The 19,728-nt window shown below is 40.9% G+C and overlaps 1 protein-coding gene across 4 annotated transcripts in view; it reads left to right on the top strand.

Annotated features, from left to right (window-relative positions):
- Window positions 1–19,728, top strand: part of PHYHIPL (phytanoyl-CoA 2-hydroxylase interacting protein like) — a 959,792-nt gene that overhangs the window by 734,991 nt on the left and 205,073 nt on the right. For all 4 annotated transcript variants that reach the window (XM_044090002.1, XM_044090000.1, XM_044090001.1 and 1 more), the window contains one exon: window positions 14,422–14,596. In XM_044090002.1, the coding sequence (XP_043945937.1) occupies window positions 14,422–14,596 (175 nt within the window). The remainder of the gene's footprint in view (window positions 1–14,421; window positions 14,597–19,728) is intronic.

The raw sequence follows: 19,728 nt of genomic DNA, 5'->3' as shown, positions 1-19,728 counted from the left end.
AAGGACAGCAGGGAATCATGTTTCTTGACCTATAGTGGGAGACTGTTCCAGAGCAGATAGAGGCAGTAGGTGGTGAACCTATCCCTCCATCAAATTTTATTTATTTCCTGATGTAGGGTGAAATCTCTTGTTCTAGTTTTGGCTGCACTATTTGACTTATCAAGAAAAAGGAGTTCAAGGATATTAGGATCCATGAGGGCATGTAAGACACAGATTTCCCTCAGGAGCCTGTACAGTACTGAGTACAGGGACAATGATTCCAGTTGTTCCTAGTAGCTAAGATTATTGAGAGTAGAGGTTGCCTTTATTAGGATCATCTGTGTTTTTTCAAGTTTTTTGATGAGTCTGATATGAAACATGTAAAGAGATGTGTTGTAGTGTATAATGGTCTGACAGGAGAAGAGTATAAGAGAACAATGACTTCCCCAGTTTTAGATGAGATGTCTTTGGAAATTTCTTATGAGATATTGAATGATGTCCTAACTACATTTGCCACATAATCAAAGGGAAGGGAACTATCAAAACAAGTGCCCAGATGTCTAATCAGTGACTCACTTGATAGTGCGGTGATGCAATGCAGTAGGCTGAAGAAATTTGCTGTTTCCCAAAAGGGATGAAACTGCATTTCTTAGTGTTTAGTTTAAGCCCGTTTTCGGTATGCCAGATATTCACTTGTATTAATACTTACTAAAGGGTATGAATATCGAGGATCAACTTAACAGTAACACCCAGTTTGCATTCATCAGCAAATTTGGTTAACCAGAGATCAGTGTCATTAGTTTTGAGGTCAGAGAAAAACTGTCAAACAGGAGAGGGCTCAACACAGATCCTTTGACACACCATCTGTAATCTCTCTGACTGAGTAGGTATCACCAACTCTAACAACATGCATTCTGTCCTTGAGCCAGTTTACTATCCATTTTACCACATTGAGATCAGTGCTTAACTGAAGAGTTTCTAAGCTTACCCTTTTGTAGTTGGTTGTCTAGCTGCAGAGAATTGTGTTGCTATAAATATCTTGTGTCCCTCGCATTTTCAGCAAGACCACATTCCACAAGAGCTGTACCACTTTCATATTGCTTCCCTGGATAACTTATAAATAACAGCCACTTGGTATACCTTATACACATCTGAGAGACACTGCATTCCAGGGTCCAGGTGTTCTTTTAAGGCCACCATTATCCAGTATGTTCCTGTGAGGATGTCCATCCAAGAGACTGTTTTCCTGGTTATAGTGGAAGGTAACTGTTGTTATGAGGTACAAAAGTTAGATACTGACCTTAATGTCAGTTGTATAAGAATAAAATCCTGCCTCTGTAACACCTTTCCTCTGTCGACCACCTTTGAGGTATCTGGTCTGGATTCTTCTTTCCTTCTCTTCTCCCCTTTCTTCTTTTACACTGCAAAATTCCTCCAACAGGAGATATGAAGAGGCAGACATCTATGATGCATAATGGGAAGCCAATGGGTTTCATGTTAGCCTAGGAAAGATTGTTTGTTTACCAGTCCTTGTACCTGTGGCATCAGTCCTGCTGGTTGTAGACCAACCCTTTTTGCATTACAGATCTGTATTTATGGCAAAAGTCCATAGCAATTGTTTTCTTCACTTAAAGTATCTGGCTCATTTCCTTTTCTCTCATAACTTTATACAGTGTTTATGGATAAAACCATGGGATTAGGGTCATCATACTGTTATTAAATTAGTCATTTTATCTGAGCATATGTAATAATGACTTCTGTATTAATGTATTTATTTGGCAAGTCTTTATACATTCTCAGCCTTTAAATTGACATTTGTATCTATCTTTGCCTGTCTCACTCACTCATTCTTTCTCTCTCGCTGTATATATATATATATATATATATATATATATATATGTGTGTGTGTGTGTGTGTGTATTTCTCTCTCTCTCTCTATATATATATATATATATATATATATATATATATATATGGGTCTACTTTTAAATCTCAAAAGACTGAATATTGACTTTCAGTATCTTGAAACTTAAACACTGAACACCCACTATATCGAATTATTTAAAAAAAGTTAATATCATTATACCGAAAATTCATAATACTGAATTTTCAGCAAGTGACATTCAGTTTTTTAATATAACCTCCACTACAACATCACAACCACCACCTCCCCCCTAAACCTTAACTAAGACACTAAACACACACACCTACAAAACCTATGCATAAGCAGGGGGGGGCAAGCCTCCCTGCACCCCCCACACTCCCACTACTTATATATATATATATATATATATATATATATATATATATATATATATATATATATATATATATATATACCAACTGCGAGGTCGCACTACCATGAATTAAAAAAACTACCGTTATACACCCTACACTTTGCACACCATCACAGATGCACACGAAAAACACACAAACTACACATTCAAAAAACACACCGCCATCAACAGTAATGCACACACTCACCCATCCAACTCCCAAAACTTCCCACAAAACTAAAAAACAAAACACCCTACCCAAAACTCTTAAACACTTACAGCCTACCTGAATATCCATACACAGCCACACATAGTCTGCCATATCTAACTCGCAGACCACAGTGCGCCGCAAACACAAATCACAACACACCACACCAACAGCAGATTCGTTAATATACAACTGAGTAAAGTGCAGTTTCGATTAACTGCACTTTCGATATTTTAGTCTGGAGATACTGAAAGCCGATCTTTCAGTATTTCGAGATTTAAAAGGGATTATACATATATATATATATATATATATATATATATATATATATATATATTCATTCACACACACACACACACATATATATATATATATATATATATACATACATACATACATACATTCACACACACACACACACACACACACACACACACATATATATATATATATATATATATATATATATATAGTACCCCTTCACAAGATCGAATGGATGGAAGCTCGAAATTCATAATCTCGAGACCAGAATCTCAAACTTCCATTCACTCGAAATTGTGAATGGGAGCCTTAGGTTTAAAAAAATAAGTTAACTTACCTTATTGCAGAGGGCCAGGTCCCCCTGTACCCTAGCAGTTTAATTGTGAATGTTCTGTGACCGCACTATAGCGGAGGAATGAAAAATCTTCCGTTTTGCGCTTACGCGTATAGAGTGGAATGGAAGATTTCCCTTTGCTTCAGTATAGTGCGATCTCTGAGTAGGTATATTTAAGTAGGGGGTGCAGGGGGGTGAAGCCCCCTTGCGAAAACATTTGAAAGGTGTTAATTTTTTTTTTGTCCCTTTCATATGTTCAAGTTTCTCTAAATTCGAGATTCTGGTTTAGAGGAATTCAATCATATGAAGGGGAACCATATATATATATATATATATATATATATATATATGCATACATATGTTCACACTTATATACAGACTGAGGAAGATTTTTTCCACCTTATCCAGATTTACTTTGAAGTATAAGATATACAGACGGAGGAAGATTTTGGCTTACAGCTAAATCTCAACATCTAGATTACTTCTTTTGCTGATTTAATATTATCTAATTCAAATTTACTTAAAAATACAAGAAGATGCAATAGAGCTACCCAAATTTCAATAGCAAATAAATAAACAAACATAGATATTTAGCACAAATTTCAGTAATAAATAAAAAGTAAGGTTTTCTTGTTTTATTCACTAAAAAGCACTTTTCACTTAACTTTATAGACCGTCTTACAATTATGAGCACAAGTATGTTGTTTGACTTTAAAATATTTGTTTACTGCTAAAGAAGCAGTACCCTTCACCCATATCATTCCAGTGTTATTGTTTACAGATTTCTGAATCAAAGAGTAATGTTATATCTCTTGCTAAGACTACTTATACATTGTATTGTAATTTATGAGTTATTAATAAGTTTCTTCTTTCCCCACTTTTAACTCAAAAGGCACCTTAATCAAAAATCCAATGGCAAGTGCTTTTCCACTGGACACACAACCTAATTCCTTCCTCACCTACATTACTCCTTCTTTGACCCTCGGTTCTAACCTGCTGTTTCCCTCTCATATTTACTAGAAATATTAACATTTTTTTTTCTCTGCTAATATTTGCATATTGTTTCAATTGTTTATGGAATTATGTGATTACTGTATTTATGAATATGTTCTGTTTTATTTATTTTATCACTGTGCTACTGCAATAAACAAACAAATTCCAGAGACAGGATTAACATTGTCTACTTTTATTCCTGTGGTCATACTAATTTATTGTGATAGACAATGTCTAACACTCCTAAGTATTATGTTGTTCCTTGTGTAAAGAAAAAAGAAGGAAAAAGAAAGGCAGAAGCATACCTTAAAAAAACAATGTCTATCTGCTAGGTATCAGATCCTCTGTGGTGTCTGTCAAAACAGCTTTATAACATGTGTATAAGTGTAGCTTGCATTGATTGACTTTCCTTTAACTGGCTGTGGTCCTTGTTCTTGACCTTCATCTGCTTTCTTTGATAACTGTTTACATCAAGCAATATTTTTATATACTGGATATACAATTTACTGTATAAAATGGCTTTTCTCTAAAACATAATTCTTACTCTACAGTGTGTTACTGAATGTGTCTCATAGGGTCTATATTATATTCTCGAAAGCCGACAATGTCGAATCTGACATTGTCGACACTAGAATATCGAACGCTCAGAATCTCGAGCATGTAAACAGAAATCTCCGTAAGGGGAGATTTCTGTTTACTGCAATGTAGTGCGGTTTCGGAGTTGGTATATTTGAGTAGCTGGGGGTGTGGGGGGCTTGCCCCCTGCTTAAACCCGTTAGGGCACTTTTTTTTTTTTTTTTTGTCTTTTTATAAGGTCGATATTTGAAGACATCGACCATATGATGTTGAACAAATGTTGTTCGATATTTTCAAACGTCAATCTTATAATATAGACCCGTCTCATACATCCATTTGATGTCTGGACCAGTCAGACCACCTGTGTAAATGGAAGACTAGCTTTTCCTTCCATTCAGGCTGAGAGCCAGTCTTAATCGGTGATTCTACAGAGTCAAACACTAAACACCAGTGGCAGCAGCTGTCCTCCACCACACCCCGTTTTAGAAGCATTTAAACTTGTCAAAAATGCAATCTCATTCACTAAAACCTGTCTGATGAAGTATACTGGAAGAAAGTGGTAATAATGAAACTCAGTAAATCCAGCAACATTAAGTAACAATCAACACACCATGTTTTTATTTTAATCTTTTGGATAGAATCCTTTGGAAAAAAGGTTGGTTTATAAGAATTCCACTGCACACAGATCAAGAATTTGACATGATATAGCAGCATAATAGACTTTTCCTTTCTTGTCAACCCCAGGGGAAAACAGTCACCTCCACTAGGTTTGAAAAGCCCAAAGACCAACACTAGGAGCCATTTTGGATTATATATCCATTTGAAGTAAACTAATTTTATAAAGGAAAGGATAATATTAATCTGATCTTGAAGATTTTCAGAAATGTATGTATACACACATTGTTCATTTTCCTGAGAAAGTATAGAAATGGCCACACAACATACCTTTTCTGGCTTCTTTATCTTTATAGACTCTATGGTTTTGTCAGATGTGTTACACTTGTCCATTTACAGTGAAATCTTTGATTCTAAAAGGAAAAGATGACAATGTAATCTTAAATTATTTCAACAGTATTTGTAGGCATCGTTTTTTCCCCCCTAAGAAATACTTAGTATGTCCTATATAGCTACTTTGCTGTGTGTTTTTCAAATCTGTTGAAGAGTTTTGTGTTTTGCTTAGAAAAATTCATTCTCAGGTATCAGTACCTTTAACGGGTATAAGACTGCCTTTCATGGTATTGGGGAGTTTCAGATATTCTCCTTCCAAAGAATTATGATACTACATAATTACCCAGATATTATGATTTATTGTTAAAGTGACTCGTCCTATGGAAGGTAGTAAGGTTGTGACAGGAGTACTTGCTGTAACTGGATCATCAAGGAGAGATCTCTCTAACTGTTAGGCTACCTTTATTTCTTCTTCCTGAAAAGATATAGAGTAGTTTACTGTAATATCTGGTATGGTACTTTACTAAACTTGCAGACAGTTATCTTTCAGTCTGATAATATTGTTTGGCTTCTCTAAGGCCAATGATTTTTTGCTCTGGCAGTCCGTGTGAAAGTCATAAGGACCTCCAGAGAATTGAAGAAAACTTCAAGTAATGAAACTTATGCATAGGGAGTCATTTCTACCAGAGAGGCATCTGTGGAAAACTTTTGCAATACACTGCCCGGGGCCATACCTCCCAACTGTCCCGAATTACTCGTTTTTTACCGAGTTTTGAGGTCCAGATAATGGGACGCCACGATTCCCGAGTGGCACCCCTTCATTTCCGATTTTTTTTCTTTGTATTTTTATTTTTCGCGCTTTGTGAGCTGACATCGCGTGCGCAATGATGTCAGCTCCATCAGAGCTTCCAGCCTGTCGGAATTGAGCTTGCGCACTTATTTCTGGCTCTGGTTTCAAATGCTTTGCGAGTGGGAACCGGAACTGTGAGAAGGCTTGTCTGGCTGTTATCGCTCCAGTTTTGTTTGTGGATGTAATCGCTCCTGGTTTTATTTAGAAAGCTCTGTTTTGTTTGTGGATGTAATCGCTCAGGCTCACTCGCTCTGAATGGCTGTATTATCGCTCCTGAGTCACTCTGAAACGAAGTAAGCTGTGCAAAGGAAGGGTGTGTACTGCTGCTGCTACTTTATATTGTCAAAACACCTATCTTAAAGCTGCTACTGTGAGACATTTTTTAATCTAATGATTTTTTTATAACCCCCAATAAGATTACAAGTGTTGCTATTTACTTTACAGCATAAACTGGTTCGTACTCTGTCATACACTTATTATCCTAGATGAAGTTTACATATACGCATGCTTCTGTTATGATCTTTTCAGCTGTTATTGAGAGCCACTTTGGTGCCATTTAATTCTACTTGCAATGAACCTTTCTAATTCTATGGAAAGCTATTCTCCATGTGATGTTTGTCATTATGAGAAATGACAATATGTATTAACCTTTCTAATTGTATGGAAAGCTATGCTCCATGTGATGCTTGTCATTATGAGAAATGACAATATGTATTAACCTTTCTAATTGAATGGAAAGCTATGCCGCGCGTGATGCACATCATTATGGGAAATGACAATTTCTTTGGTCCATTACTCATTAAGTTAGTTTGGATCACCACTCTAATTGCCTTGTTTGGAAACGTCTGGATGCCTTTGTAGGACGGAAACAGCTGCTATGATGGACAGATTGTAGTTGCTTAATTGAAATGTCTCTTTTATTTTGTTTTAAGTATTGCCTTTCAGTAGGTATATTTTAGTAAAAGATTGTATACATGCCTAAATCCTCACTAGACCCAGAGTGTCTAGAACACATGGACAGTTCCATTCAAAAAAATTCTGCAGAGCTAAGAGCCTTTTTCTTGTTGTGCAAGGCTTCCAAAAGCACTTCTGTATGATATTTGTGGTTTAGAAAGATAAGTTTTATGTTGTATAAGGAAATGCAGCACAGTGCCATAGCAGTTAGCATTGGTACCTTACAACACTTTGGTCTCCAGTTTCATTCTAAGCTGGGGTTGCCTTCCGTGCAGAAATTGCTTATCTTCCATATTTCCACATACATTTTCACTAAATGCTTAAGTTTCCTCCCATATCCTATAGACAAGCTGTGTGTGTGTGTGTGTGTGTGTGTGTGTGTGTGTGTGTGTGTGTGTGTGTGTGTGTGTGTGTGTGTCTAAGTAGACTTTTATAATGGAAATGTTCTGAATAGGGCAGTCTTGTCATTACTGGTTCATGCATTTTGTTTCATTGCCTACGGAAAAATATTTAAACAATAAATTTAAAATGCACTCTACTTAAGTCTAACAAGTGTGCTGTATTATACAAGGAATATAATTTAATAAAGTCAGGAAGGTGTATAAAAGAACGCATGCATGTTACTTGTTTTGTGTGCAAGGGGCCTATGATTTGAAAACAGTCCAAAGGTAATCTTTATCCACCACTGGCCAGATGCATTTTCTTTGGATGTGGTGTGGTTTTCAATGCTGTTTCAATGTATGTGAGTTTCAAGGGCAGAGAAGTTTTAATGCCAGATTTGCCAAGTCTATTTTCATTGTGAGACAGTATTGCTTTATTTAGCAGATATTGATTAGTGTTTGTGCATTATGCTATAAAATGTTAAAATCCAAATAATCATTGTAGAAGTAAAGCAGTATGCACACATTAGTGTTTATGGTAAATAGGGTGAAATAGTGAGGTGATCTGACATTGGAATGGCTGCAGGGGGACTCTGGTGCTATATTTTGGTTCTGTTGTTCAGTTTGCATTTGAAAGTTGGTATCCCACAATTCCATTGGAGAGGGTGGGGTTATGTAATTATGTATGCAGATTTTACGTTAATCAGCATACAGATTTGTACCTATTTTTCATGGACCTTGTCCAGATTTTTGATGATTCCAGGTTGAGAGGTATGCCCGAGGCTAAGAGACCATTAATGTAAAAGCTGACAACTCTTAAGTAAGAGTAGGTAAGAATTAATTCATACATTTAATTAATTGTTGCATTGATCCCTTTCGTTGCAGTTCTGTTGTTATGCTAAGTATTCTTACATTCAGCCTTACTTTCTTTCATTCATTCATCAAGTTGTAGCCCTGTCACCCTCCCATTTTCTTTCTTTTTGGCTTTATGCAGCATAATTATTTTGTGGAAACACTGTGGGCTCAGATGTCACCACCTTAACTGTCTTCTGTACTGCATTTGATAAGCGTCTTGAGCTTACCATCCTATTCCGTGTGTTAGGTTTTAACTTCCAGCAGCTTAACAAAACTAATTTGCAGTTATATCACAAGTGTTGCATCTGATATTGTTAATCCTCGTTCATTCCTTACGCATGGGTATCGGTTCAGAGCTCGGAATAGAGCCGGCCATTTTCCAAGCTCACGTCAGCTTCAAACTCTCGAGCTAAACTCTTACCCACAAACCCCCTCTCACTGTTACTTCAGATTTCATTTGCCGCATTGCCATCCTGTCGTGTCAAGCTACTTCTCTTGAGCTAAGTACAGACAGTTGTTGTTTAATTGCTTTACAAATTACTTTTCTGTCAGAAAAGTTGATATTTTATTGTCTCTTGCACTATCGCATCTCGCGCTCATAATGTCCTCAGGTTTTTTTGTCTTTTACTTACCTTTTTTACCTCAAGGTAATTTTCTCTCTACCATCGTTGGTAATCTTTTCCCTTTCTCTTTCATACCTTCGGGTACTCTCTTGTACCATTGTTGGTACTTTTCTATTAGTTAATATGGCAGATAAAAAAGGTAGTCTGGGTTTTAAGCAGTGTTCTGATTGTGGACACAAACTGCCTACTTCTGATGCACACTCTTTGTGTTTATTGTTTGGGAGCTTCCCATTTATCTGTTGAACCACCTTGTACTATATGTGAAAACTTTTCTAATAGAACTTTATTAGAAAGGGAAGAACAAGCTGATACTGAAGGGAATTCTAAAATCTCCCTTTTCAGGGGCTATTTCTGGGTTGGAGGTTTCAACCCCTCCTAAAGCCCATAAGAAAATTAATGTTTCTACTAAGGCTAAATCCTTGCCTTCGTCCCCGGCTGGGGACTCTCACCAACCAAAACCTAAAAAGGCTAAAATTGCGGCTCCAGAGCTCTCTGTCAGCCCCAGCGCTTTCGGTGCCCAGACCTTCAGCACCGAGGCCTTTGGCTCTATTAGTGATTTCGGCTCGTCCTCTCCTGCAGCCTTCTACATATCGGCACCGAAGGGCTCCTCGGTTCAGACCATTACCACTGTATCGGCACCGACCGTTCAGTTGGCGCAGACCTTGACTGCGTCAGCTCTGAGATCTTCCTCGGAACCGAGGCCTTTATTGACTCCAGTTTTGTTGGTGCAGACAATGACATCGGCACCGATGACTTCTTCGGTGCAGACTGTAGTTCAGTCTTTCTCAGCACCGTTGTCCTCGGTGCGGTCAGATGAGATGGACACCAAGTCTGCCTCTTTTGTGAACAGGCCTGTTTCTCCCTCAGTCTCTGTGAGGTCCAATAGAAGCCCTTCCGAACATGATGTGTTGCGTCTTGTGGACCAGGCATTCTTGGCCAGAGGTATTCCACCCCTGAGGAACTATCCTTCCTTGGGAGGTGATCACCCATCTCCAAAGACACCTTCTTATTCTCCTCCTTCATTGCCTTTGAAGTCCATGGATATAGTACAGTCTTCCCCTTCTGCGGTTCCCTTTTTCGATCTCACTAAGGAACCGCAGTTGCTTTCATGGCAGGAAAGTTTTGCTACAACCCAGGATGTCAGCTGTGACACGCACAGCTTGCTGCTCCACAGCCATCCAGGGACTCCGGGTCGGCAGGTTGAGCCACTTAGGGGAGGAGTGCCCCCTGTCCTAGACATACACTCCTCTCCGGGTGGACCAGAATCCCAACTGATGGAGAAGGCATTCGCTGCTGCTGGTGATACCGGACTTGTCTATACCTCCGCCCTCCTCTGGTACACTGGTTTCACAAGTCGCACCTAGCGGACACCGAGTGCAAGGGCCTCAGGACATATTCCCTCAGGAATCCCCCTTTCCGTTGTCTTCCCCAGCTTCTCCCACTGTGGAGGTCCACCGGAAAAGTTTGTGTAAGAGGAAGCACATGGACTCCACAGAGGAGTCCCTCACCGAAGACACAGATTTCGATGAGGGGGAAGGATCGGTCACCCTCTGAGGTATCCTTTGGCGATATCCTCGAAATCCTGAAACAGAGAGGTGACTGGCAGTCCTCTGATCCAACCCCTGAGGAATCTGTTTTTCTGCAGGCCTTTCGCGCCTGGCCCCCTACCTCCTGGGTTACTCCATCTGCCGATGAACTTGTCAAGTTCATCATGCAGCGTGCTTGGAAGGCCCCTGATACCGTCAAAGCTATTCCCCGGAGGCCAGATAAGATCTTGTCCCCTCCTTTTTTGGATCCCCATTGGTCCAAAGGTCTTCCTGTAGATGCTTTGGTGGTGGCGGCCGCAACAAAAAAGGATCTGGCAGAAGAAGAAAGCCAGACTGTCCATCCGCCTAACAGAGTCCCGGGCCCTGGACAGAATAGGGAAGTGCACCCTTGCTTCAGCGACTTTTGTTATCAGGTCCCTGAATTATATGGCACATTTTACCATGCTTCAAAGGGATCTGGTTTCTGAGCTCTCTGAAACCTTGGCTGGTGCAGTGTCTGATGAGGTCCGTGGCAAAGTGTCCTCTCAGCTGGCCACCATTGAGTCTATATCTAACTCCTCTATGCGATTGATATCTCACGCATCAGAAGGAGCAGGTAGAGCAGCGGGTTCAGCTGCGGTCTTGAGACGACACACCTGGATGCGCTTGTGCAACTTTGCAGAACCTTTTAAGTCTTCCTTTCTTAATGCCCCCATTGAGACCTCCTCGTTGTTTGGGCCCAAAGTTAAAAGCACACTGGCCAGATGTGAACAGGACGGTAAGACCCTTTCTGCCGTAGGTGTCCGTTATTCTTCCCCTCAACGTGCTTTCTCCCGAAACCAAAAGAGTGGGAAGATATGGTTCAAGAAATCTCAGGGTCCTTTCCGTGACACACAGGCCGAGTTCTCCCCCAGAGGCAGAGGGGAAAACTCGCAGGGAAGATGCTCCTTTCAGGGTAGAGGGGGACCGCGTAACCAGGGTTCCAGGGATTCTTTCCCTGGTCAATCCTACCATCACTCCTGAAGAGCGGCCCAACTCCTTTCCTCTGGAGGTGGTTGGGGGACATTTCTCCTTGTACCCTTCTGCCTGGCTAACCATCACCACCGATTCTTGGGTACAAAGGATTATAACCAGAGGTTATCATATCCCCTTCGATCTTTGTCCCGTCCCTTCAAAAAATCTTCCCGACGTTCCACCCAGTCAAAGGGAAGAAGCAGCACTAGAGATAGAAAAGCTGCTAAGAAAAAGTCATCCAGACGAGATAGGATCCGGATTCTACTCGAGACTATTTTTGGTACCAAAGAAAACCGGGGACTGGAGACCAGTTTTGGATCTCAGTGTATTGAACAAGTTTGTGAGAGTACAAACATTCCAGATGGTCACACTACAGTCTATCCTCCCGCTTTTGGAAAAAGACGATTGGATGTGCTCCAATCTTCAAAATGCGTACTACCACATAAAGGTGGACAGGCCATCAAGAAGATTTCTGCACTTCCGTGCAGGTGCCAGTCACTACCAGTTCAGAGTACTGCCCTTCGGACTCTCTACAGCCCCCAGAGTGTTCACAAAGTGCATGGCAGTTGTCACAGCTTACTTGCGACTTCAAGGATTCCAGGTGTTTCCGTACCTTGACGACTGGGTCATTTCCGCCCCCACCAGACATCTACTGAAAAAAGCCCTGGCATACTCTCTCCTCGCTGCTCAAAGGCTAGGCATAACCATAAACTGGTAGAAATCCAATCTCACCCCATCTCAGTCGACAGAATTCATAGGGGTTGTCTTGGACACAAAAAACTGCAGAGCTGCTATTCCAGAGCACAGAATTTTAAGGATAAAACAACAACTAATACTAATCCTTTCAAAGGAAAAATCCACGGCTCACTCGGTCCTACAGCTGTTGGGTTCCATGGCAGCCTCCATCACCATTGTTCACCTGGCCAGGTTTCACATGAGGCTTCTACAGTGGCTACTGCTCACCCAGTGGTATCCCTTTCAGCATCCTCTTTCAGCAATGATTCAAGTAACCCACAGGTGCAAACAGGATTTAAATTGGTGGATGACACACAATCTCTCACAATGGTCTCACCACTTCTCCCCCCAGCAACCCAAGACCACAGTGACCACGAATGCCTCCCTGATGGGGTGGGGGGGGCACTTGGTCCCAACTGGAGGCCCATCTGCATATAAATGTTATAGAGCTGAGGGCGGTGCCTCTGGCGTTGCAAGCATTCCATCCCCTGCTGCTGTCTGGGACAATTGCGATTCAATCAGACAACATGGCGGTGGTCTGGTACATCAACAAGCAAGGTGGAACCAAATCTTAGCCCCTTTGTTGAGAGGCCATGAGGATATAGCAGTGAGCTATGGCCACCAACCATTTTCTTGTAGCAACGCACATTCCTGGGAGTTCCACTATGATAGCAGACAGACTCAGCAGGTGCATTCTTCAACCTCACAAGTGGTCTCTGAATCCTCTGATAGCGGCGGAGATCTCCCACTACTGGGGCCATCTTTGCTGCGACCTCTTTGCATCCCTGACCAACTACAAATGCAGCAACTACTTCGCCCTGATTCCCCCTCCTGGACAGTCACCCCGGGACGTTCTAGTCCACGATTGGCCCTCAGGTCTTCTCTACGCATTTCCACCCTTTCCTCTCATTCCCCAGTTTCTGAAGAAAACCCGGCGGTTGAAGAGAAAGGTAATCCTCTTAGCACCATATTGGCCCCGACAGATTTGGTTCCCATTCCTTTGGCCTCACCTACTAGATCGACCATGGATTCTCCATCCAATATAGGAGTTGATCTCACACCCACACAACCTGATTCATCCCAACCTGAACAGCCTGAAGCTAACTGCTTGGCTACTCCAATTCCCTTGATTGCCAGGCAGAATGATCTTTCTTTACCAGTACGTGATATTCTCATTGATTTCTCGTAAGTCTTCCACTAGAATTACTTATCTGAGCAAGTGGAAAAAATTTACCTGTTGGCTGAAAGATAAACAAGTAGACCCTTTTTCAGCACCAGTATCGATAATACTAGACTGTCTGGCCGACCTGTTTCAATCGGGTCTATCGGCCTCTACCATTAGAGTTCATTTGGCTGCAATTTCTTATTTTCATGAGGGTGTCCAAGATTCCTCTCTTATATCCCATAAATTGTGCGAGACCTTCATAAAAGCTGGGGACTCTGTCCCATGCGTAAGGACTGAACGAGGATTAACAATATCAGATAAAGAAGTTATGTCTTACCATAACGTTCCATCTGTATTGTTGATCCTCGTTCAGTCATTACAACCCTCCCTCCTTCCCCCTCCTGTGGTTTCTAGTGGATCTCACCATCCAGTTCTCTTAGGTTATTTGACCAGAGGTAGCCTCTACCTTCTTTAACTTGCAAACTCAATCTGAGGTAACAGGGAGAGGGGGATTGTGGGTAAGAGTTTTGCTTGAGAGATTGAAGCTGACGCGAGCCTGGAAAATGGCCTGCTCGGTTCCGAACTTGGAACCGATACCCATGCGTAATGACTGAACGAGGATCAACAATACAGATGGAACGTTATGGTAAGACATAACTTCTTTTTCTATTGCTTATAGCTTATTTCTATAGCAATTATCACTATATTTCTTTCCATTTAGAATAACTTAAGTATCTTTTTCAGGATGTTCCAACTAAACTGGTCGCTAAAGCTGTTCCTCTACCCATGACAGTACGAGGTCACTGGTTCCTAAGTCCTCGGACAGAATACACAGTAGCAGTTCAGACTGCATCTAAACAGGCTGATGGAGATTATGTTGTTTCTGACTGGAGTGAAATTGTGGAATTCTGTACAGCAGGTAAGAACTTAATATCTGTAAGAAACCATTTGTTGTGGTGCAGACAAAATGTACATCTTCTAGAGATTTAGTGTCAGTGTTGCTATTAAGAAGTTGTTCTGGTACTACTTGTCAGTAAGTAATGGGATAAAGAATTTTCAATGCCAAACAATGACTATGATGTTTGTCATAAGGGTCATTACTGCTGAAATTCATTATACAAATGTGAAATAATTAATGGTGAATGTCAGTCCCACAGCCTCATCTTTTTTTAGTAGATGGACATCCCCATAGGCATGTGCATTCAGATCAATATAAGAAAGTACATAGCATACTTCCATTATTTATTTAATGCCATCTGAAGTGGATGGTTGCTCTGCTTTGCTTCATTTGTTTGTCTTGTCATTTCATAATAATACTAAGTACAAATTTTCACTTTTATCTTCATTAATACAGAGACATATTGTATATGTTTTTGTATTATTTTAGTGAAATCCCAAGCTAAAACTATCAAAACATATTGGATTCCTCCAAAAGACTCTCATCCATAGTATATTTTCTGTTTAACAGATGGTCATAGTACGGACAACTGTAGGCATTGTGCTGAATTTAACAAAAAGTTAGGATAGTTAGGAATTCACAGGCTTTTTCAAAGTATAATGATGCTGACTGTTTCTTCCGTGCATCACAGATCTGTGACTAAAGTTAAACATCTCCCTTAAAGAACAGCCTTCGAAAGGAAAAAGAAGCACAGAGAGGGTGTCTTCCTTTCAAAAAAATAAGTAAATAAAGCAGTGGAGCCTGCATTGCTTGCTTTATAGAGGCAGACATTACTGACTGAGTTACTCAGGAACTGGTTTCCCGAGTTGGACTGTTCCTTCTCTGGCTACTTAAGTCAAACACTTACCTACCCACTGCAGACACAAAAGTCCTACTTTCTCCATGTCACATCACTGCCTCCACAGTGTGTTGCAGGAGAGGAAGAAGGAAGATTTAGTTTGTGGTCTGGTTGCTAAAATGGTACCTGATACTGGAAACCCCTTAAATCCTGGGTAGATAAAAATAGCCCACATTTATTGTCAGGTCTCAGGATTTTAGTACAGGATTTGAGTCCTTTCAGTTTGGGCTGTTGAGACTTCTGTGTTTATTTCTCACTTTTAGTAAATTATTTTCTAGATGTTATGGATAGGTCACCTGGGTTTGGATGTCAATGAAGCAGACATGTTTGAGAGCTAACTTCAGTGCAGTAGGCAGGGATGTCTCATACCAGGACACTACGGTTAGGGAATTCACTGACTAGGTTGTCAGTCCTCTGGACATTTGATGTTTCTCCTACAGCTTCTGTACAGTAAGGAAAAAAATGCCAAGGAAATATTACTGTAATGCTTTGCTGCTGAAATTGGGTCAAGCTTCATCCGATCACAGCAAATCCAAAGCAGCAAGGGTTATGTCTGTGTAAAAAGCCTCAATCTCTTCCTTCTTCTCCTTCAGTTCTGATGAGGAGAAATAGACCATGGCTTTCACAGACCAGGTTACAACTTCCATCTCATGTTTCGGATACTAAATTTGGTGATAAGGTGTCCCTTTACCCTCAGACAATATGTCTTTTTACAGCACACTAAATTTAACAAAGGTTCCTTTCAACTCATTCCTGCCTGCTGGTACTAGTCTGTCAAAGTATGAAAATTCTCATCGTTGATAGCATCAACAAGGATTGCCTAGAGCGACTGAAAAAAAAAAGGTATAACTGTAAGGACATTTAATTCCACAAGTAAAACAGCAAATATTCATTATATTGAACTCTACAGTAGTCTTAGCCATATGGGGCATAGCTTGCCAAGGATATCACAGCCTGCCAGCTTCCATAGCTTCAGGGCACCTTCCACACATCAAAAGTGTCAAGTAGCTCAAGCTGAGCTAACTAAAAGACCATCCATTTGCTTAATTTTGTTGATTTTTTATTACTTTCTTACTCAGGAAGATTCTTTTAAAGTTAGGATTGTTGTGTTTTAACATACTTTTAAATGGAGCACTTGTGTTTTATTCTGCCAGTGTAGAAGTAGTGTAAAGTTACTGAAAACATTTTTTTCTGTGGAGAAATTGTATTTATTTTTCTTTTCTGGGAATGGCATAGTGTTTTAAAGGCTTTTTACAGTGTTTTTTTTTTTTCTGTCAAAAAATGAACATTTGTATTTACTGGCAGTTGCTGCTCGTCTTCCCCAGGAAAGAGGCACCATTTTCTTCTTAACTATGGAACAGACTACAGGCCTCACAGTCAGTCCTTCAACCAGCCACAACAGCGTTTACCACCACAGCAGCCTTGCAATTTGCCTCAGCCGAAGGTGGGTGACCCTTCTGTAACCATTTGTTGCACCTCAGATCGCGCATCTTTTATTCTGGATCCCTCTGATGTAGCACCTACAGCCACTGTGGACTGAGGGTTAGTCATGTCCTCTGTAACTGAGAGCCACTCTTGTTGGTCCTGGGAGAGGGAACAGGGAATGTTTCCTTGTTGTGTCAGAATGCATTGCCCAACCATGTGGAAGCAGCTGATGCCATTATTAATGTGGCTGGCGGTTTCTTTCCTATCAAAAAGAAACAGAAAACTAAGCATGTATCTACTCCTCCTCAAATTTCGTTTGATAGCAGTAGATCTGATGTTGTCATTTTCATTCATTCCTCAACATATGGGTCTCAGATTTGATCCTTATATCCAACTTGGCCAATCTCTTTAGATTCTGGGATCTGACTGTCAAACTCCTCCATTTACCCACAATGCCCCTTACTTGCCAGATTACCTCAGATCTCGTTTGCAGCTCTAACAGTTTGATCAGGGTTGCGTTCTCTTGGGCTTTAGGTTGCCTTGTTTGCTACTGTGAGTAAAAATAGAATTTTTTTTCTTCTATTTCTTATAGTTATTTATACCTTTTAGCCCTTCCTTCCATTATTCCATTACTCTTTCTTACATTTGGAATACCATTTAGGCAATTGTTTGTACCATTGTTGGTATTAAGCCTTCTTTCTGTACCTTTTAGGTATTCTTTCAACCATTGTTGGTAGGTAATCTTTATTTTGTCTTTCTTCCCTCTTCCTTTTCATAAGAAAAAACTCTTTGTATACAATAACTTGTAGAGCTTCTTTTTTTCTTTCTTTTAATTGCTGTTGGTTGGCTTTTGTTTGGTAATTGGTATGGCTGACAAAACCTATCGGTTTTAAGAAGTGCACTTCCTGTGGGCATAAGATAATCACTTTTGATGCACACAGGGAGTGCGCATACTGTTTAGGCTCTTTTCATTTGCAAATGCCTTGAGAGACCTGTGCTGGCTTTAATTCAAGGGCAGTTATTGTCATCACCCTTCTCTACAGGGGCAGCCAGCCCATAAGAGCTTCCAGACTGTTCCTGTTCAGGAACTCCAGTCTCTTCCGATACCTCTCCAGAACACCCCACTGAAAAGGTCCCTGGAAGAGAGCATGCAAAAGGAGGCACTTAGATTCCCCTCGGGAATCTTTAACCAAGGACACTGATTTTGATGAAGGGGAAGGGTCCTCTAGGTCCCCACCTGAAGATGTCTCCTTCAGAGACATCTTGGAGATTCTTTGCCAGAAAAGGTGGTTGGGCCTCACATTGCCCTTCCCCAGAGGAATCGGTGTTTCTGGAAGCGTTTAACTGTGGCCAGCTTTGTCTTGGATTGTCCCCCCCCCCCCCCCCCCGGTGGCTGACCTTATAGACCTTATTTCCCACCAGGCATTGCTGTGTTTCTTATTTCCCACCAGGCATGGAAGGGACCAGGGAACATGGAGCCTATCTCCCATTGAATAGACAAGATTCTAGGAGCCCCCAAAGGCAGGCAGTATTGGAGTAAGGGAATCCCTGTGGATGCTATGGTTATGATCACAGCCACTAAATACAGAGTCTGAGGCATTGGACAGATTTGGAAAGTGTATTTACACTTCAGTGACCTTTGCCTTGCGGTCGCTGAACTGCCTGTCACATTTTATGAGATTACAGAGGGACTTTATCAAGGAACCGTCTAAGTCTACCCCAGGGTCTTTGTCGACAGAGGAAGAGAAAATGTACTCCTCCCAAATGGCATGCTGATTCAGGCATAGCCATAAGGAGACATGCCTGGATAAGATTGTGTGGTTTTGCAGAGTCCTTTAAATCCTCTTTCACCAATGCTCCATTTGATGGATCTTCCCTGTTTGGGCCCACAGTTAAAGTCGCATTTGTGAGCAAGATGGAAAGATCTTGTCTGCTATTGGAATCCATTTCTCTACCCCACAAAGACCTTTCTTTAGGAATCGGTGTGGTGATAAGAAGATGTGGTTCCAAAAATCTCGAAGACCTTTGCAGGACTCGTGGGGATTTTTCTCTCAGAGGCAGAGGGGAAAATAATAACAGAAGATGCCATCCTCATGGTAGAGGGGGTTCACAGAACCAAGGGTCTGAAAACTCTTTCACAGATAGGCTGTTTCAGCACTTCTGAAAGGTTGCCCGACTGTTTTTCTCTGGAGGCAGTCAGGAGGCACTTTTCCTTTGACCCAAACACCTGGACAGCCATCACAACAGGTTTTTGGATGCAAGGATCATATCCAGTGGATTCTTCATTCTTTTTAAATAAAATCCCTCACAAAAGAGATGTTTCCCCAATGTTACACCCAATCAGAGGGAGTTAGCAGCCTAGAAATTCAAAACAATTCAAAAATTGCTAGAAAGAGTAATCCAAAATATCCCACCAGATCAAGCAGGATCTAGAATTTACTCAAGGTTCTTTTTAGTCTCAAAGAAATTGGGAGACCTGAGACCTATTGTAGATCTTAGTCATCTAAATCAGTTTGTGAAGAATTCCAAGTTCCTGATGGTCACATTTCCATCTTTTCTGCGTCTTATATAGATGGATGACTGGATGTGCTGTATAGAGCTTTAAGATGTGTACTATCACATCAAAATAAACAGGTGCTCTCGAAGATATCTGTGTTTTCGACTGGGAGCCAGTCATTACCAGTTCAGAGCCTTGCAATTTGGTCTGACCACAGCCTCCAGGATACTCACCAAATGCATGACAGTGTTGGCAGCTCAACTCAGACTGCACGGATTCAGAGTGTTTCCTTATTTAGACGACTGGCTCCTTTCCACACCAACCAAGCATCTC

This window comes from Protopterus annectens, chromosome 12.part0 (assembly GCF_019279795.1).
Source record: "Protopterus annectens isolate FY-2018-M chromosome 12.part0, PAN1.0, whole genome shotgun sequence".
NCBI classification, from domain to species: Eukaryota; Metazoa; Chordata; order Ceratodontiformes; family Protopteridae; genus Protopterus; species Protopterus annectens.
This window is presented reverse-complemented; position numbering and strand designations above follow the sequence as displayed.